Raw genomic sequence first — 17,209 nt, 5'->3', positions numbered from 1 at the left:
CCTTCCTATGCATTTACCACCAATGAACAACACCAAGCATTTAGCAAAAGCAGCCTCCCAGCTGCGGGCTAGGAATGCCCGCTGCACATTCTGCTCCCCGTCGCGTGCCTTACTGTGTGCAGCACCGGCCTGTGTCTCTGTACTCTACAGGCAAGCGAAGGAATTTCGAGGACAATTCTGATTATACGCAGCTTTTGCTCATTCCCTAAATGCACTAAATAAACTGGAATCAAAGGGTGTGCCTAAAGACGGTCATAATCACAACGCATATATCATGTTAAAATACTGGAGCCAGCATACGAAGGTAGCTCTAAATGTAAAACACCAAAACCTAAAATCAGTGAACTGAGGCCGGGCGTGGTGGCTCACGTCTGTAACCCCAGCACTTTGGGAGGCTGAGGCAGGTAGATCACTTGAGCACAGGAGTTCAAGATCAGCCTGGCCGACACGGTGCACCCTGGTCTCTAGTAAAAATACAAAAATTAGCCGGGCGTGGGCACCTGTAGTTCCACCTACTCAGGAGGCTGAGGTGGGAGAATCGCTTAAACTCTGGAGGCAGAGGTTGCGGTAAGCCAAGATTGCACCACTGCACTCCAGCCTGGGCGACAGAGCAAGATAGTGTCAAAAAAGAAAAATAAAAAGCAAAAAGCGTATGCAAGCATATTCAAGGAGACCTGAATGCAAAGTAAAACTATGAAATTTCTCAGGAAAATTGGGCTAGGGAAAGAGCTCTCAGAACTTCAAAAGTATAATCTGGCAGGGCACAGTGGCTCACGCCTGTAATCCCAACACTTTGGGAGGCCAAGGCAGGCGGATCTTCTGAGTTAGGCGTTGGAGACCAGCCTGACCAACATGGAGAAACCCCGTCTCTACTAAAAATACAAAAATTAGCTGGGCATAGTGGCGGGTGCCTGTAATCCCAGCTACTCAGGAGGCTGAGACAGGAGGACTGCTTGAGCCTGGGAGGCGGAGGTTGCAGCAAGCCAAAAATGCGCTACTGAACTCCAGCCTGGGCAACAGAGAGAGACTCTGTCAAAAAAAAAAAAAAAAAGTAAAAAGTTTTGCTCTGCAAAACATACTGTTAAGAGAATGAAAAGACCAGCCATACATTGGGAGAAAATACCTGCAAATCATGTATCAAAAAAAAGTGTTCAAAAGATATAAAGAATCCCCAAAACAATAAGAAACCGAACAATCCAACTTTTTAAAACTTTCTGAGGCGGGGCACGGTGGCTCATGCCTGTAATCCCAGTACTTTGGGAAGCCGAGGCAGGTGGGTCACCAGAGGTCAGGAGTTCGAGACCAGCCTGGCCAACGTGATGAAACCCCGTCTCTACTAAAAACATTAAAAAATTAGCTGGGTGTGGTGGCGGCGCCTGTAATCCCAGCTACTCAGGAGGTTGAGGCAGGAGAATTGCTTGAACCCAGGAGGTGGAGGTTGCAGTGAGCCGACACGTTCCCACTGCACTGCAGCCTGGGCCACAGAATGAGACTCTGTCTCAAAAAAAAAAAAAAAAAAAAACTTCCTGAAAGACTTAAGCAAACATTTCCCCCACAATATGGATGGCAAATAGCATAGAAAAAGATGCTCAAGATCACTAGTCACTAAGGAAATACAAAACTCTAGGATATACCACTACATATCTATCAGAATGTCTAGAAAAAAAGACTGACCTTACCAAATGCTGATGAGAACGTGGTTACCTGGAACACTCATCTATTGCTGGTGGAATGTAAAACGGTAATGCAACTAGAGAAAACAGTTTGACAGTTTCTTTTAAGGTTAAATATATACTTACACATGAATCAGCCATGCATTCAGTTTAAGTACTGAACCGAAAGAAGTGAACATTTATTTTCTCCCAAAAAGCTGTGCATGAAAGTTTATGGCGGCTCGATTCATCACTGCCAAAACCTAGAAACTATCCAAATGTCCCTCGATGGGTGAATGGATCAACAAACTGTGGTCCATCCAGACAACAGTACTCAGCAACTAAAGGAACAGACACAGGCGACAGCATGCATAAATTTCCAGTGCATTACAACACCTGACTCGAAACAGAATTCCAGACAGGAAGACAGCAGGCCTGATGGGTGGCCACAAAGAAACAGCACAAAGAAAATTTTTTGAGTGATGAGATTGTGGTGATTATTACAGGACTAAATCCTTTTTTCAAAATTTATAAAACTGTATACTAAAAAAAACTAATTTTACTATGCACGAAGTCTAAAAACAAAAAACTTAAATTGTTATACTGAAAAATAAGTATCTATAATCAATGACCTAAGGTTCTATCTGAAAAAGCTAGAAAAAGAAGAGAAAATAAACCCAAGGTAAATAGAAGGAAGCCAATAATGAAAATAAGAGGAGAAATCAAAGAAATAAAGAGAGAAAAGTATCAGAGCCAAAAGCTGATTCTTTGAAAACATTGACAACATGGATAAACTACTAGCTAGAGAGACTCAAGAATAAAAGAGAAAACAAGAACTCACTAATATCAGGAATAAAAGGAGGGCCATCAGCATAAAACCTGCAGATATTCAATGGCAAGTAAGGAAATGGTTAATAAGGTGAACAGTTACAAAATGAGAAAGTATAGACTGGGCACGGTGGCTCACGCCTGTAATCCCAGCACTTTGGGAGGCCGAGTCGGGCGGATCACGAGGTCAGGAGATCGAGACCATTCTGGCTAACACGGTGAAACCCCGTCTGTACTAAAAATACAAAAATAATTAGCCGGGCGTGGTGGCAGGCGCCTGTAGTCCCAGCTACTCGGGAGGCTGAGGCAGGAGACTCACTTGAACCCGGGAGGCGGAGGTTGCAGGGAGCCGAGATCGCGCCATTGCACTCCAGCCTGGGTGACAGAGCAAGATTCCGTCTCAAAAAAAAAAAAAAAAAGAGAAAGTATAAACTTCTTTATGCAAAGAAATTTGACAATTTTGATGACATGCACAAGTTCCTTGAAAAATACAACTTATCACAACATGAAACAGAAATCCAAATACCTCAGTCTGTTAAAGAAAATTAATTATCATCAATCTCTCTAGATATAAAACTCCAAATGGCTTCATTGTTGATGCTATGAAAACATTCAAAGAAGAAATCCCAGCTATGTTAAATAACCTCTTTCAGAAAAGGAAGTGAAAAAATTCCCAATCTATTTTATGAGATTAACATAACCTTCATACAAAGCCTTAGGAAACACTGCAAAAAAAGACAATTATGGACCAACATCCCTCATGAACACAGATGCAAAAACCATTAAAAAAAATTAGCAAATCAAATTCAGTAATATCTGTAACATATGAAAAGGGCAGTACATCACTACCAGGTACAGTTTATCCTAGAACCGCAAGGTTAATCTCCAAGAAATAAATCACTCAATAAAGTTAACCTTATTAGTAGAATAAAAGAGAAAAATATCATCACTATTTCAATAGATCCAGAAAAAGCAAACTAGAAATATAACAGAACTTCCTTGATCTGATAAAAAGGCACCTGTGAAAAACCTAAAGCTAATATACTTAATGGCAAAACACTGACCACTTCCCTGTAAGACAAGGAGCTGGGCAAAGATGACTGCCCTAGCCAGTTTTAACTTTGTACTGGAAGTGCTAGACATTGTAATAAAAGAAGGAAATAACAAAAATTGGAAAGAAATAAAACTGTCTTTATCTGAAGATGATGTTATCTTATACATAAAAAGCCTTCAGGAATCCACAAAATGCTACTAATATACATAAATTGTGCAAGGTAACAGCAAGGTTAACATACAAAAGGTGTATGTGTACTCACGGTAAACAACTAGATAATTATTTTAAATCTCACTTACAATAGTGCGAAAAACCTAAAATATTTAAGGATAAATTTAACAAAAGACGTGAGACCTCTTTATTAAAACCTGTAGAATAAGGGAGAAGTAAATGGTAAAATTAAAGAAACATCACTAACCCCAGAGCTAGAATAAGCCACACAGGAAGGGAGGGCCCACGTTGAGGATGAGGTGTTAGGATGGCTGGAGCCCCGGAGGACGGCAGTACAGAACAAGTGACAACAACCACGACCACGCCAGGGAGACGGGAGCTCCGTTTCCCCACAAGTGTAAAAGACACTTCTAGAAGACAAACATCTTCACTGACATAAAATAGGGTAGAAAACAGCAAATGTGGTTTCCTTGAAATAACTGGAAACCTAACAAGAGTCAAACCTTTCAATGGAATTTTACTTTTTTTTATTATATAAAGCAAAATAGCATCCGCATCTTTACAAAAAATTAGGAGAATTATAGAAAATGAAGGATGTACGAATTTGCACATATCTGGAAGAAAAATCCCACAAGAAAATATTGGGGATTGTCCTTAAAAAGCTTTCAATTCTTAATGGAAGAAAAATACTGTCCTTAACATGTAAACTATTTTTTATATATTTTTCATTATATAAGATTATAGTTAGAGGTCAAGTTCTAGAGCACTATAGACAAATAATACAACTTCTTCTGAAAAGTAATCAATGGTTTTTAAAGGCATTCTTTTTTTTTTGAGACGAGTCTTGCTCTGTCACCCAGGCTGCAGTGCAGTGGCGCAATCTCGGCTCACTGCCAACCTCCACCTCCTGGGTTCAAGTGATTCTTCTGCCTCAGCCTCCCAAGTACCCATTAGAGGCACCGGCCACCAGGCCCAGCTAATTTTTGTGTTTTTAGTAGAGACGGGGTTTCATCATGTTGGCCAGGCTGGTCTCGAACTCCTGAGCTCAAGTGATCTGCCCGCCTGGGCCTCCCAAAGTGCTGGGATTACAGGCGTGAGCCACCGCTCCTGGCCATAAAAGGCATTCTTCAATGTAACCCAAAAGGCTATTTTTAAATTTTTGCCAAATATACAAGATACAATCAGATACTAAGATAGATAATATCTCAGTAGCCTCTGTCAAAGGGAAATTAAAAGTGACAAACTGGAGACAAACTTCTCCTTCTTACTTCTATGGTCCCCTCCAAAATTATTTTTTTTTAGGCAGGGTCCTGTTGTGTCATTACGGCTGGATTACAGTGGCATGATCACAGCTCACTGTGGCCTCGGCCTCCCAGGCTCAAGTGATCTTCCTACCTCATCCTTCAGAGTAGCTGGTACTATAGGTGTATGCCTGGCTAAATTTTTTTAAAAAATTTGTAGAGATGGGTCTCATTACGTTGTCCAGGCTGATCTCGAATTCCTGGGCTCAAACGATCCTCCCACCTCAGGTTCCCAAACTCCTGGGATTACAGGTGTGAGAGCCACTGTGCCCGGCCATAAAGTTAATTTTGTTTCTGAGACAGGGTCTTGCTTTGTTGCCCAGGCTGGAGTGCAGTGGCACAATCACAGCTCACTGCATCCTCCATCTCCTGGGTTCAAGTGATTCTCCTGCCTCAGCCTCCGGAGTGGTGTGTCACCATGCCTGGCTAATTTTTGTATTTTTAGTAGAGATGGGGTTTTGCCATGTTGTTTAGGCTGATCTCGAACTCCTGAGCTCAAGTGACCCACCCTCCTCAGTCTCCCAAAGTGCTGAGAATACAGGCGTTTGAGCCACCGTGCCCAACTGATAAAATTAATTTTGAAAAGTATTATAAATATTGTATGAGGAAACAGAAGACTGTCATCCTGGAAAGCCAAGGCCCCAGTCAATCACACCCAGAAACTATGAGGACTTCGTACAGGAGACGCAGGCGTAGCCAGAAGCGTGAGAAGAGCCCCTTCTCCCCCAGCACCGGGGAGTGGCGTATCTCGCCAAGGTAAACCTGCGGTGCCTAGAGCTGCTCGCTCACACACAGTATCCCCTTCTCCCCCAGCACCGGGGAGTGGCGTACCTCGCCGAGGTAAACCTGCGGTGCCTAGAGCTGCTCGCTCACACACAGTATCCCCTTCTCCCCCAGCACCGGGGAGTGGCGTACCTCACCGAGGTAAACCTGCGGTGCCTAGAGCTGCTCGCTCACACACAGTATCCCCTTCTCCCCCAGCACCGGGGAGTGGCGTACCTCGCCGAGGTAAGCCTGTGGTGCCTAGAGCTGCTCGCTCACCACGCACTATCTCCTCTTCTTTGTTGGGCAGAAATGCCGGTGGAAATGGTAATAACAACAACCATATCAAAACAGAGCCGACAGAACCTTACTAGGGAAATATTCCACTGACCCTACAGATATGAAATGTCCTAATTAAATAAGCCTACAGTTTTAAATTGGAAAAATGGAAAATCAATTTGAAAATTTTTTTTGTTGTTATTGTTGTTTTTTGAGACTCTCCCACGCTGTGTTCACTCACGGAGCACGCACCACGTGGGCACCACACATACACGATTCTCCCACGCTGAGTTCATTCACCAAGCACGTGCCGCGTGGGCACCACACACACAATTCTCCCACGCTGTGTTCATTCACCGAGCACGCGCCGCGTGGGCACCACACACACACGATTCTCCCACGCTGAGTTCATTCACCGAGCACGCGCCGCGTGGGCACCACACACACACGATTCTCCCACGCTGAGTTCATTCACCGAGCACGTGCCGCGTGGGCACCACACACACTAATTCTCCCACGCTGAGTTCATTCACCGAGCACGCGCCGCATGGGCACCACACACACACGATTCTCCCACGCTGAGTTCATTCACCGAGCACGCGCCGCGTGGGCACCGCACACACAGAATTCTCCCACGCTGTGTTCACTCACTGAGCACGTGTTGTGTGGGCACCACACACACGACTCTACACAAGGTCTTTCAAGGGCATCTGTGAAGTTATGAATGCTCTGCAATTTTGAATATCATCTCTACTATAAACAGGTTGGTTTTGGTTTTCTTTTTTGCTTCAAAAGCACGGCTACATTAAAATAAAAGATTTAAAAATAGATTTTTTAATATACACCTACTACGTACTCACAAACATTTAAAAAAAAATTTGTTCTTAAGATTTTTTTCCCATCATGCCAGTGGGAAGAGAAACAGTGAGTGGCCACTTACTCAAGTCACCTCCTTGAGAAGAGCAAGCCACCAACAACCCAATAGCTCCGCACCTCTCACAGCCCTGGGGTGCCGCCCTAGGGAAGTGCCTCTCCTCAGATCCCCATCAGGGCTGCAATCAGAAAGCAGTCTGGGGCAGGGGTCGCTGGTTCCTCACTCAAGATCCCTAGAAAGCTGCTTCCATGCACATGTCCCCAGGCAGAATTGGGCGCTCTCTGCACTGTCTGCCACATGGGGGCCACGGGCGTCTGTGAAGACCAGAGACTCGCCTCCCCGATGAGGGTCCTGGCGGCCGCTCGGCACTGGCATAAGCAACATGAACTCGGGCGTCACGTGGACCTCTGGTAGCTTACCTTCAAGCTCGTGTTCTCTTCCTCAAGTTCTCTGAGGCTGACTGCAGTCTGGCTGTTCTGCATGTCCAATTTTAAGTTCAGATGTAGTATTTCTTCATTTTTACTTTCTAAGTCACCTTTCATCTTTTCTAGCTGTTCTTTTAAGTCCAAAACCTTTCATTAAAACAAAAGAAGAAAAGTATTAAAAGTCATCTAATATTCTATTAATATTAATAATTAAGAAATTATTAAAATAGCTTTGAGATATTTAAATGCACATGCCTAAAGCAATTACTACCCTGTACCTGCACCCGCACACAAATGGTAAAACTGCAAAGAATACACAGTGGTCAGGGCTGGGCATGGGGCTCACGCCTGTAATCCCAGCACTTTGAGAGGCTCAAGCAGGCAGATCACCCAAGGTCAGGAGTTGGAAACCAGCCTGGCCAACATGGTGAAACCCTGTCTCTACTAAAAATACCAAAACTGAGCCGGGCATGGCGGTGGGTGCACCTGTAATCCCAGCTACTCGGGAGGCCGAGGCAGGAGAATCGCTTGAACCCAGGAGGTGGAGGTTGCCGTGAGCCGAGACTGCACCATTGCACTCCAGCCTGGGCAACAAGAGCAAAACTCTGTCTCAAACAACAACAAAAAAAGAGAAAAGAAAAGAATACACAGTGGTCACAAGCCCATCGCCTGCGTTATCTGGACATCGGATCTGCCACAGAGAAGCCCACTGGACACTGACCCGGGGCTGGCGGTCCCATGGCCCCACTCTGCGCTCACCTCGCTCTCGTGCCGCAGGAGTGCTCTCTGTGTCACCTCTAACTGTACTTCTGGACCCTCAGGAGGGCTGCCCGAAGGAGGCTCGGGACATCTGCCGGCATCTAGTGTAGACTGCAACGTGGACACCAGAAGCAAGCTACTCATCTGCTGTTTCTTTAACACCTCTTTATCCTATTAAAAAAAAAAAAGAACACTATTTTAGGCAAATATTTGGGAATTCAGTACCTCAACTGCTGCCTGTTAAAGCACAGACCATCTTCAGCTGCACCTGAAGCAGAGCAGTTGGACCTGCACGCCCCTGCACTCAGTGACACACCAGGCAACACTGGCACCCAGGACCCAGCCACCTCCCAGCAGAGGCCTGCCTGGTGCAGGACGTGACCGAGAGCCACAGCCCGTGCCCGAGTCCGCTGTGCGGAATTTATCTACAGTAATATTCACCAAACTATTACCAATATTTTCAAAACTGACAAGAACTTGCCAAAAAAAACAGGGCAATGGCTGATGGTATGCTCATACAATGAATATTACCTGCCTAGAAAAAATTTTTCAAACAATATTTAATATGACGAAAATGGTCACAATACGTTACATGCGCAAGAGCATGACATATAAAATTGCATACACAGTCCAAATTTCACGAAGGGATAAAAACACATTTTCTAACCCTGGCATCTACTAAGCTCAGTAAACGTTCGCTGAGTGAAGGCAGAAGGGGTGAAGCCGCCCTGGAGCAGCTGTCACTGAAATGCGTGCAGTGGCCGGCCAGGGGGACAACTCCGCTCCAAGTGCAGGTGATGCTCAGCGGTCCTCCCTGCGACAGCAGAACGGAAACACGTCAGGGCCTGAGGAAAGGCCCCAGTTTAATAATTCTCATCAGCACTTACGAGAATCAGACACACTTGGCCGGGCGTGGTGGTTCACGCCTGTAATGCCAGCACTTTGAGAGGCCAAGGCGGGCAGATCACCTGAGGTCAGTAGTTCAAGACCAGCCTGGCCAACATGGTGAAACCCCATCTCTATTAAAAATACAAAAATTAGCCAGGCGTGGTGGCGCGTGCCTGTGCTCCCAGCTACTCAGGAAGCTGAGGTAGGAGAGATCGCTTGAACCCGGGAGGAGGAGGTTGCTGTGAGCCGAGATCGCGCCACTGCACTCCAGCCTGGGTGACAGAACAAGACTCTGTCTCAAAAAAAAAAAAAAAAAAAAGAATCAGACACACCTGAGAAAGACTCCTCTCATCTGTGTCTGAGGCCAAACTACTAATTCTAAAATCAAATTTCTTACTGAGCCTCTTTTCAAGTAACCTTTTAACCTCATAAAAGTCAGCTGAATTCCTTTTAGCTAAATGCTCACAATGGAGGGCACAGCCGCTACCCAGAAATGCAGACAGGCAGCCCTGCCCCCTCCAGCCATGAGATGGCCCACCTGGCTCAGTGCTCCAGCCCCTCTTTAAACTCTCAGACACAAACAAACACACACAACACGGCAAACACCAGCAATGCAAAACCATCACTGGAGATCTCTTCACTGGGAGCTGACATGAGTTCCTGAGCTCAAAGACTGAAACAATTACAAGGGGCTCTCATCAAAGTATTTAATAAGCTAAGATTTTTTTGAACCTAAAATCTTAAATGTTTACTTTATGAAATATTAAGGATAAATTCAGAGTTCTTGAGACATAAAGAAATTGTATAAAATCCTCCTACAGCAAATAAAATCAACAATCTCCAGAAAGGTCAAAGTACTCTTGCTACCCATCACCAATGACTTCTGTTTCTCCCTGATGCCAGTGTTTCTGGTGCAGACGTGGTGGCTGCCAGTGAAGAAGGACGCCCTGCCCACTCCCTGCCAGCTCAGCGATGAAGCCATGCCTGCGGGACACCTCACCACGTGCCCAACCACATCATGGAGACGCTTTACCTGTTCCAGCCCTTTCACGACGTTTTTCTGTTTTTCCACTTCTTCCTGGAGCTGGGCCACTTTTTTCCTGATGTTGATGTTCATCTCCTCCAGACGTTTAATTTCTTCTTCCTGCATTAACACTTGTCTATCTGCCGACTCCTTCTGTATAGCCAATTCATTAAATTCATCCAACTTTTCTCTCAACTTTTGTCGTAACAACTCAACCTAAAACAACAAAAAATGCTTGAGGAATACAATAGAATGTTTTATAAAAACCCATTTTCCAAATAAAAAAGTACCCAAAACAAAAGAGACAAAATAGATGCCCTATGCCCTCCCCTAGACCCAAAGGGAGACCCAGACCCACAGGCTGCAGACGGAGACCCAGACTCACAGGCTGCACAGGGAGACCGAGACCCACAGGCTGCACAGGGAGACCCAGACCCACAGGCTGCACAGAGACCCAGACCCACAGGCTGCACAGAGACCCAGACACACAGGCTGCACAGGAAGACCGAGACCCACAGGCTGCACAGGGAGACCCAGACCCACAGGCTGAACAGGGAGACCCAGACCCACAGGCTGCAAAGGGAGACCCAGACCCACAGGCTGCACAGGGAGACCCAGACCCACAGGCTGAACAGGGAGACCCAGACCCACAGGCTGCACAGGGAGACTCAGACCCACAGGCTGCACAGGGAGACCCAGACCCACAGGCTGCACAGGGAGACCTAGACCCACAGGCTGCACAGGGAGACCTAGACCCACAGGCTGCACAAGGAGACCCAGACCCACAGGCTGCACAGGGAGACCCAGACCCACAGGCTGCACAGGGAGACCCAGACCCACAGGCTGCACAGGGAGACCCAGACCCACAGGCTGCACAGGGAGACCTAGACCCACAGGCTGAACAGGGAGACCTAGACCCACAGGCTGCACAGGGAGACCCAGACCCACAGGCTGCACAGGGAGACCCAGACCCACAGGCTGCACAGGGAGACCTAGACTCACAGGCTGCACAGGGAGACCCAGACCCACAGGCTGCACAGGGAGACCTAGACCCACAGGCTGCACAGAGACCCAGACCCACAGGCTGCACAGAGACCCAGACCCACAGGCTGCACAGGGAGACCTAGACTCACAGGCTGCACAGGGAGACCTAGACCCACAGGCTGAACAGGGAGACCTAGACCCACAGGCTGCACAGGGAGACCCAGACTCACAGGCTGCACAGGGAGACCCAGACCCACAGGCTGCACAGAGACCCAGACCCACAGGCTGCACAGAGAGACCCAGACCCACAGGCTGCACAGAGACCCAGACTCACAGGCTGCACAGGGAGACCCAGACCCACAGGCTGCACAGAGACCTAGACCCACAGGCTGCACAGGGAGACCCAGACTCACAGGCTGCACAGGGAGACCTAGACCCACAGGCTGCACAGGGAGACCCAGACTCACAGGCTGCACAGAGACCCAGACCCACAGGCTGCACAGAGACCCAGACTCACAGGCTGCACAGGGAGACCCAGACCCACAGGCTGCACAGAGACCTAGACCCACAGGCTGCACAGAGAGACCCAGACCCACAGGCTGCACAGAGACCCAGACCCACAGGCTGCACAGGGAGACATAGACCCACAGGCTGCACAGGGAGACCGAGACCCATAGGCTGCACAGGGAGACCCAGACTCACAGGCTGCACAGGGAGACCTAGACTCACAGGCTGCACAGGGAGACCCAGACCCACAGGCTGCACAGGGAGACCCAGACTCACAGGCTGCAGAGAGACCCAGACTCACAGGCTACACAGGGAGACCTAGACTCACAGGCTGCAGAGAGACCCAGACTCACAGGCTGCACAGGGAGACCTAGACTCACAGGCTGCACAGGGAGACCCAGACTCACAGGCTGCACAGGGAGACCCAGACCCACAGGCTGCACAGGGAGACCCAGACCCACAGGCTGCACAGGGAGACCTAGACCCACAGGCTGCACAGAGAGACCCAGACCCACAGGCTGTACAGGGAGACCCAGACCCACAGGCTGCACAGGGAGACCTAGACTCACAGGCTGCACAGGGAGACCTAGACCCACAGGCTGCACAGGGAGACCTAGACCCACAGGCTGCACAAGGAGACCCAGACTCACAGGCTGCAGAGAGACCCAGACCCACAGGCTGCACAGGGAGACCTAGACCCACAGGCTGCACAAGGAGACCCAGACTCACAGGCTGCAGAGAGACCCAGACTCACAGGCTGCACAGGGAGACCTAGACTCACAGGCTGCACAGGGAGACCCAGACTCACAGGCTGCACAGGGAGACCCAGACTCACAGGCTGCACAGAGACCTAGACCCATAGGCTGCACAGGGAGACCCAGACCCACAGGCTGCACAGAGACCTAGACCCACAGGCTGCACAGAGAGACCCAGACCCACAGGCTGCACAGAGACCCAGACCCACAGGCTGCACAGGGAGACCCAGATCCACAGGCTGCACAGAGACCTAGACCCACAGGCTGCACAGGGAGACCGAGACCCATAGGCTGCACAGGGAGACCCAGACTCACAGGCTGCACAGGGAGACCTAGACTCACAGGCTGCACAGGGAGACCCAGACCCACAGGCTGCACAGGGAGACCCAGACTCACAGGCTGCAGAGAGACCCAGACACACAGGCTACACAGGGAGACCTAGACTCACAGGCTGCACAGGGAGACCCAGACTCACAGGCTGCAGAGAGACCCAGACTCACAGGCTGCACAGGGAGACCTAGACTCACAGGCTGCACAGGGAGACCCAGACTCACAGGCTGCACAGGGAGACCCAGACCCACAGGCTGCACAGGGAGACCTAGACCCACAGGCTGCACAGGGAGACCTAGACCCACAGGCTGCACAGAGAGACCCAGACCCACAGGCTGCACAGGGAGACCCAGACCCACAGGCTGCACAGGGAGACCCAGACTCACAGGCTGCACAGAGACCCAGACCCACAGGCTGCACAGGGAGACCTAGACTCACAGGCTGCACAGGGAGACCTAGACCCACAGGCTGAACAGGGAGACCTAGACCCACAGGCTGCACAGGGAGACCCAGACTCACAGGCTGCACAGGGAGACCCAGACTCACAGGCTGCACAGAGACCTAGACCCACAGGCTGCACAGAGAGACCCAGACCCACAGGCTGCACAGAGACCCAGACTCACAGGCTGCACAGGGAGACCCAGACCCACAGGCTGCACAGAGACCTAGACCCACAGGCTGCACAGGGAGACCCAGACTCACAAGCTGCACAGGGAGACCTAGACCCACAGGCTGCACAGTGAGACCCAGACTCACAGGCTGCACAGAGACCCAGACCCACAGGCTGCACAGAGACCCAGACTCACAGGCTGCACAGGGAGAGCCAGACCCACAGGCTGCACAGAGACCTAGACCCACAGGCTGCACAGAGAGACCCAGACCCACAGGCTGCACAGAGACCCAGACCCACAGGCTGCACAGGGAGACCCAGACCCACAGGATGCACAGAGACCTAGACCCACAGGCTGCACAGGGAGACCCAGACTCACAGGCTGCACAGGGAGACCTAGACTCACAGGCTGCACAGGGAGACCCAGACCCACAGGCTGCACAGGGAGACCCAGACTCACAGGGTGCAGAGAGACCCAGACCCACAGGCTACACAGGGAGACCTAGACTCACAGGCTGCACAGGGAGACCCAGACTCACAGGCTGCACAGGGAGACCCAGACTCACAGGCTGCAGAGAGACCCAGACTCACAGGCTGCACAGGGAGACCTAGACTCACAGGCTGCACAGGGAGACCTAGACTCACAGGCTGCACAGGGAGACCTAGACCCACAGGCTGCACAGGGAGACCTAGACCCACAGGCTGCACAGGGAGACCCTGACTCACAGGGTGCAGAGAGACCCAGACTCACAGGCTGCACAGGGAGACCTAGACTCACAGGCTGCACAGGGAGACCCAGACTCACAGGCTGCACAGGGAGACCCAGACTCACAGGCTGCACAGGGAGACCCAGACTCACAGGCTGCACAGAGACCTAGACCCACAGGCTGCACAGGGAGACCTAGACGCACAGGCTGCACAGGGAGACCCAGACCCACAGGCTGCACAGAGAGACCCAGACCCACAGGCTGCACAGGGAGACCCAGACCCACAGGCTGCACAGGGAGACCCAGACCCACAGGCTGCACAGGGAGACCCAGACCCACAGGCTGCACAGGGAGACCCAGACTCACAGGCTGCACAGGGAGACCCAGACCCACAGGCTGCACAGAGAGACCCAGACCCACAGGCTGCACAGGGAGACCCAGACCCACAGGCTGCACAGGGAGACCCAGACCCACAGGCTGAACAGGGAGACCCAGACCCACAGGCTGCACAGGGAGACCCAGACCCACAGGCTGCACAGGGAGACCCAGACTCACAGGCTGCACAGAGACCTAGACCCACAGGCTGCACAGGGAGACCCAGACCCACAGGCCGCACAGGGAGACCCAGACCCACAGGCCGCACAGAGAGACCCAGACCCACAGGCTGCACAGGGAGACCCAGACCCACAGGCTGCAGAGAGACCAAGACTCACAGGCTGCAGAGGGAGACCTAGACTCACAGGCTGCACAGGGAGACCTAGACTCACAGGCTGCACAGGGAGACCCAGACTCAAAGGCTGCAGAGAGACCCAGACTCACAGGCTACACAGGGAGACCTAGACTCACAGGCTGCACAGGGAGACCCAGACTCACAGGCTGCAGAGAGACCCAGACTCACAGGCTGCACAGGGAGACCTAGACTCACAGGCTGCACAGGGAGACCCAGACTCACAGTCTGCACAGGGAGACCCAGACCCACAGGCTGCACAGGGAGACCTAGACCCACAGGCTGCACAGGGAGACCCAGACTCACAGGCTGCAGAGAGACCCAGACTCACAGGCTGCACAGGGAGACCCAGACCCACAGGCTGCACAGGGAGACCCAGACCCACAGGCTGCACAGGGAGACCCAGACTCACAGGCTGCACAGGGAGACCCAGACCCACAGGCTGCACAGAGAGACCCAGACCCACAGGCTGCACAGGGAGACCCAGACCCACAGGCTGCAGAGAGACCCAGACTCACAGGCTGCACAGGGAGACCTAGACTCACAGGCTGCACAGGGAGACCCAGACCCACAGGCCGCACAGGGAGACCCAGACTCACAGGCTGCACAGGGAGACCCAGACCCACAGGCTGCACAGAGACCTAGACCCACAGGCTGCACAGAGAGACCCAGACCCACAGGCTGCACAGAGACCCAGACTCACAGGCTGCACAGGGAGACCCAGACCCACAGGCTGCACAGAGACCTAGACCCACAGGCTGCACAGGGAGACCCAGACTCACAGGCTGCACAGGGAGACCTAGACCCACAGGCTGCACAGGGAGACCCAGACTCACAGGCTGCACAGAGACCCAGACCCACAGGCTGCACAGAGACCCAGACTCACAGGCTGCACAGGGAGACCCAGACCCACAGGCTGCACAGAGACCTAGACCCACAGGCTGCACAGAGAGACCCAGACCCACAGGCTGCACAGAGACCCAGACCCACAGGCTGCACAGGGAGACATAGACCCACAGGCTGCACAGGGAGACCGAGACCCATAGGCTGCACAGGGAGACCCAGACTCACAGGCTGCACAGGGAGACCTAGACTCACAGGCTGCACAGGGAGACCCAGACCCACAGGCTGCACAGGGAGACCCAGACTCACAGGCTGCAGAGAGACCCAGACTCACAGGCTACACAGGGAGACCTAGACTCACAGGCTGCACAGGGAGACCCAGACTCACAGGCTGCAGAGAGACCCAGACTCACAGGCTGCACAGGGAGACCTAGACTCACAGGCTGCACAGGGAGACCCAGACTCACAGGCTGCACAGGGAGACCCAGACCCACAGGCTGCACAGGGAGATCCAGACCCACAGGCTGCACAGGGAGACCTAGACCCACAGGCTGCACAGAGAGACCCAGACCCACAGGCTGTACAGGGAGACCCAGACCCACAGGCTGCACAGGGAGACCTAGACTCACAGGCTGCACAGGGAGACCTAGACCCACAGGCTGCACAGGGAGACCTAGACCCACAGGCTGCACAAGGAGACCCAGACTCACAGGCTGCAGAGAGACCCAGACCCACAGGCTGCACAGGGAGACCTAGACCCACAGGCTGCACAAGGAGACCCAGACTCACAGGCTGCAGAGAGACCCAGACTCACAGGCTGCACAGGGAGACCTAGACTCACAGGCTGCACAGGGAGACCCAGACTCACAGGCTGCACAGGGAGACCCAGACTCACAGGCTGCACAGAGACCTAGACCCATAGGCTGCACAGGGAGACCCAGACCCACAGGCTGCACAGAGACCTAGACCCACAGGCTGCACAGAGAGACCCAGACCCACAGGCTGCACAGAGACCCAGACCCACAGGCTGCACAGGGAGACCCAGACCCACAGGCTGCACAGAGACCTAGACCCACAGGCTGCACAGGGAGACCGAGACCCATAGGCTGCACAGGGAGACCCAGACTCACAGGCTGCACAGGGAGACCTAGACTCACAGGCTGCACAGGGAGACCCAGACCCACAGGCTGCACAGGGAGACCCAGACTCACAGGCTGCAGAGAGACCCAGACACACAGGCTACACAGGGAGACCTAGACTCACAGGCTGCACAGGGAGACCCAGACTCACAGGCTGCAGAGAGACCCAGACTCACAGGCTGCACAGGGAGACCTAGACTCACAGGCTGCACAGGGAGACCCAGACTCACAGGCTGCACAGGGAGACCCAGACCCACAGGCTGCACAGGGAGACCTAGACCCACAGGCTGCACAGGGAGACCTAGACCCACAGGCTGCACAGAGAGACCCAGACCCACAGGCTGCACAGGGAGACCCAGACCCACAGGCTGCACAGGGAGACCCAGACTCACAGGCTGCACAGAGACCCAGACCCACAGGCTGCACAGGGAGACCTAGACTCACAGGCTGCACAGGGAGACCTAGACCCACAGGCTGAACAGGGAGACCTAGACCCACAGGCTGCACAGGGAGACCCAGACTCACAGGCTGCACAGGGAGACCCAGACTCACAGGCTGCACAGAGACCTAGACCCACAGGCTGCACAGAG

General features: G+C 51.9%; 1 protein-coding gene across 7 annotated transcripts in view; it reads right to left on the bottom strand.

Annotated features, from left to right (window-relative positions):
* The window catches only part of PCNT (pericentrin), a 203,298-nt gene that overhangs the window by 35,847 nt on the left and 150,242 nt on the right, over nucleotides 1-17,209 (bottom strand). For 5 of the 7 annotated variants that reach the window (XM_055105153.2, XM_055105160.2, XM_055105158.2 and 2 more), the window contains exons 25-27: nucleotides 10,027-10,233; nucleotides 8,106-8,276; nucleotides 7,341-7,493 (exon numbers count right to left, since the gene is read on the bottom strand). In XM_055105153.2, the coding sequence (XP_054961128.2) occupies nucleotides 7,341-7,493; nucleotides 8,106-8,276; nucleotides 10,027-10,233 (531 nt within the window). The remainder of the gene's footprint in view (nucleotides 1-7,340; nucleotides 7,494-8,105; nucleotides 8,277-10,026; nucleotides 10,234-17,209) is intronic. The other 2 variants (XM_055105155.2, XM_055105156.2) reach the window with 1 other exon arrangement.

This window comes from Pan paniscus, chromosome 22, assembly GCF_029289425.2.
Source record: "Pan paniscus chromosome 22, NHGRI_mPanPan1-v2.0_pri, whole genome shotgun sequence".
NCBI classification, from domain to species: Eukaryota; Metazoa; Chordata; class Mammalia; order Primates; family Hominidae; genus Pan; species Pan paniscus.
Note: the sequence above shows the minus strand (reverse complement) of the source record. Positions and strands in the feature narration are given on the sequence as shown.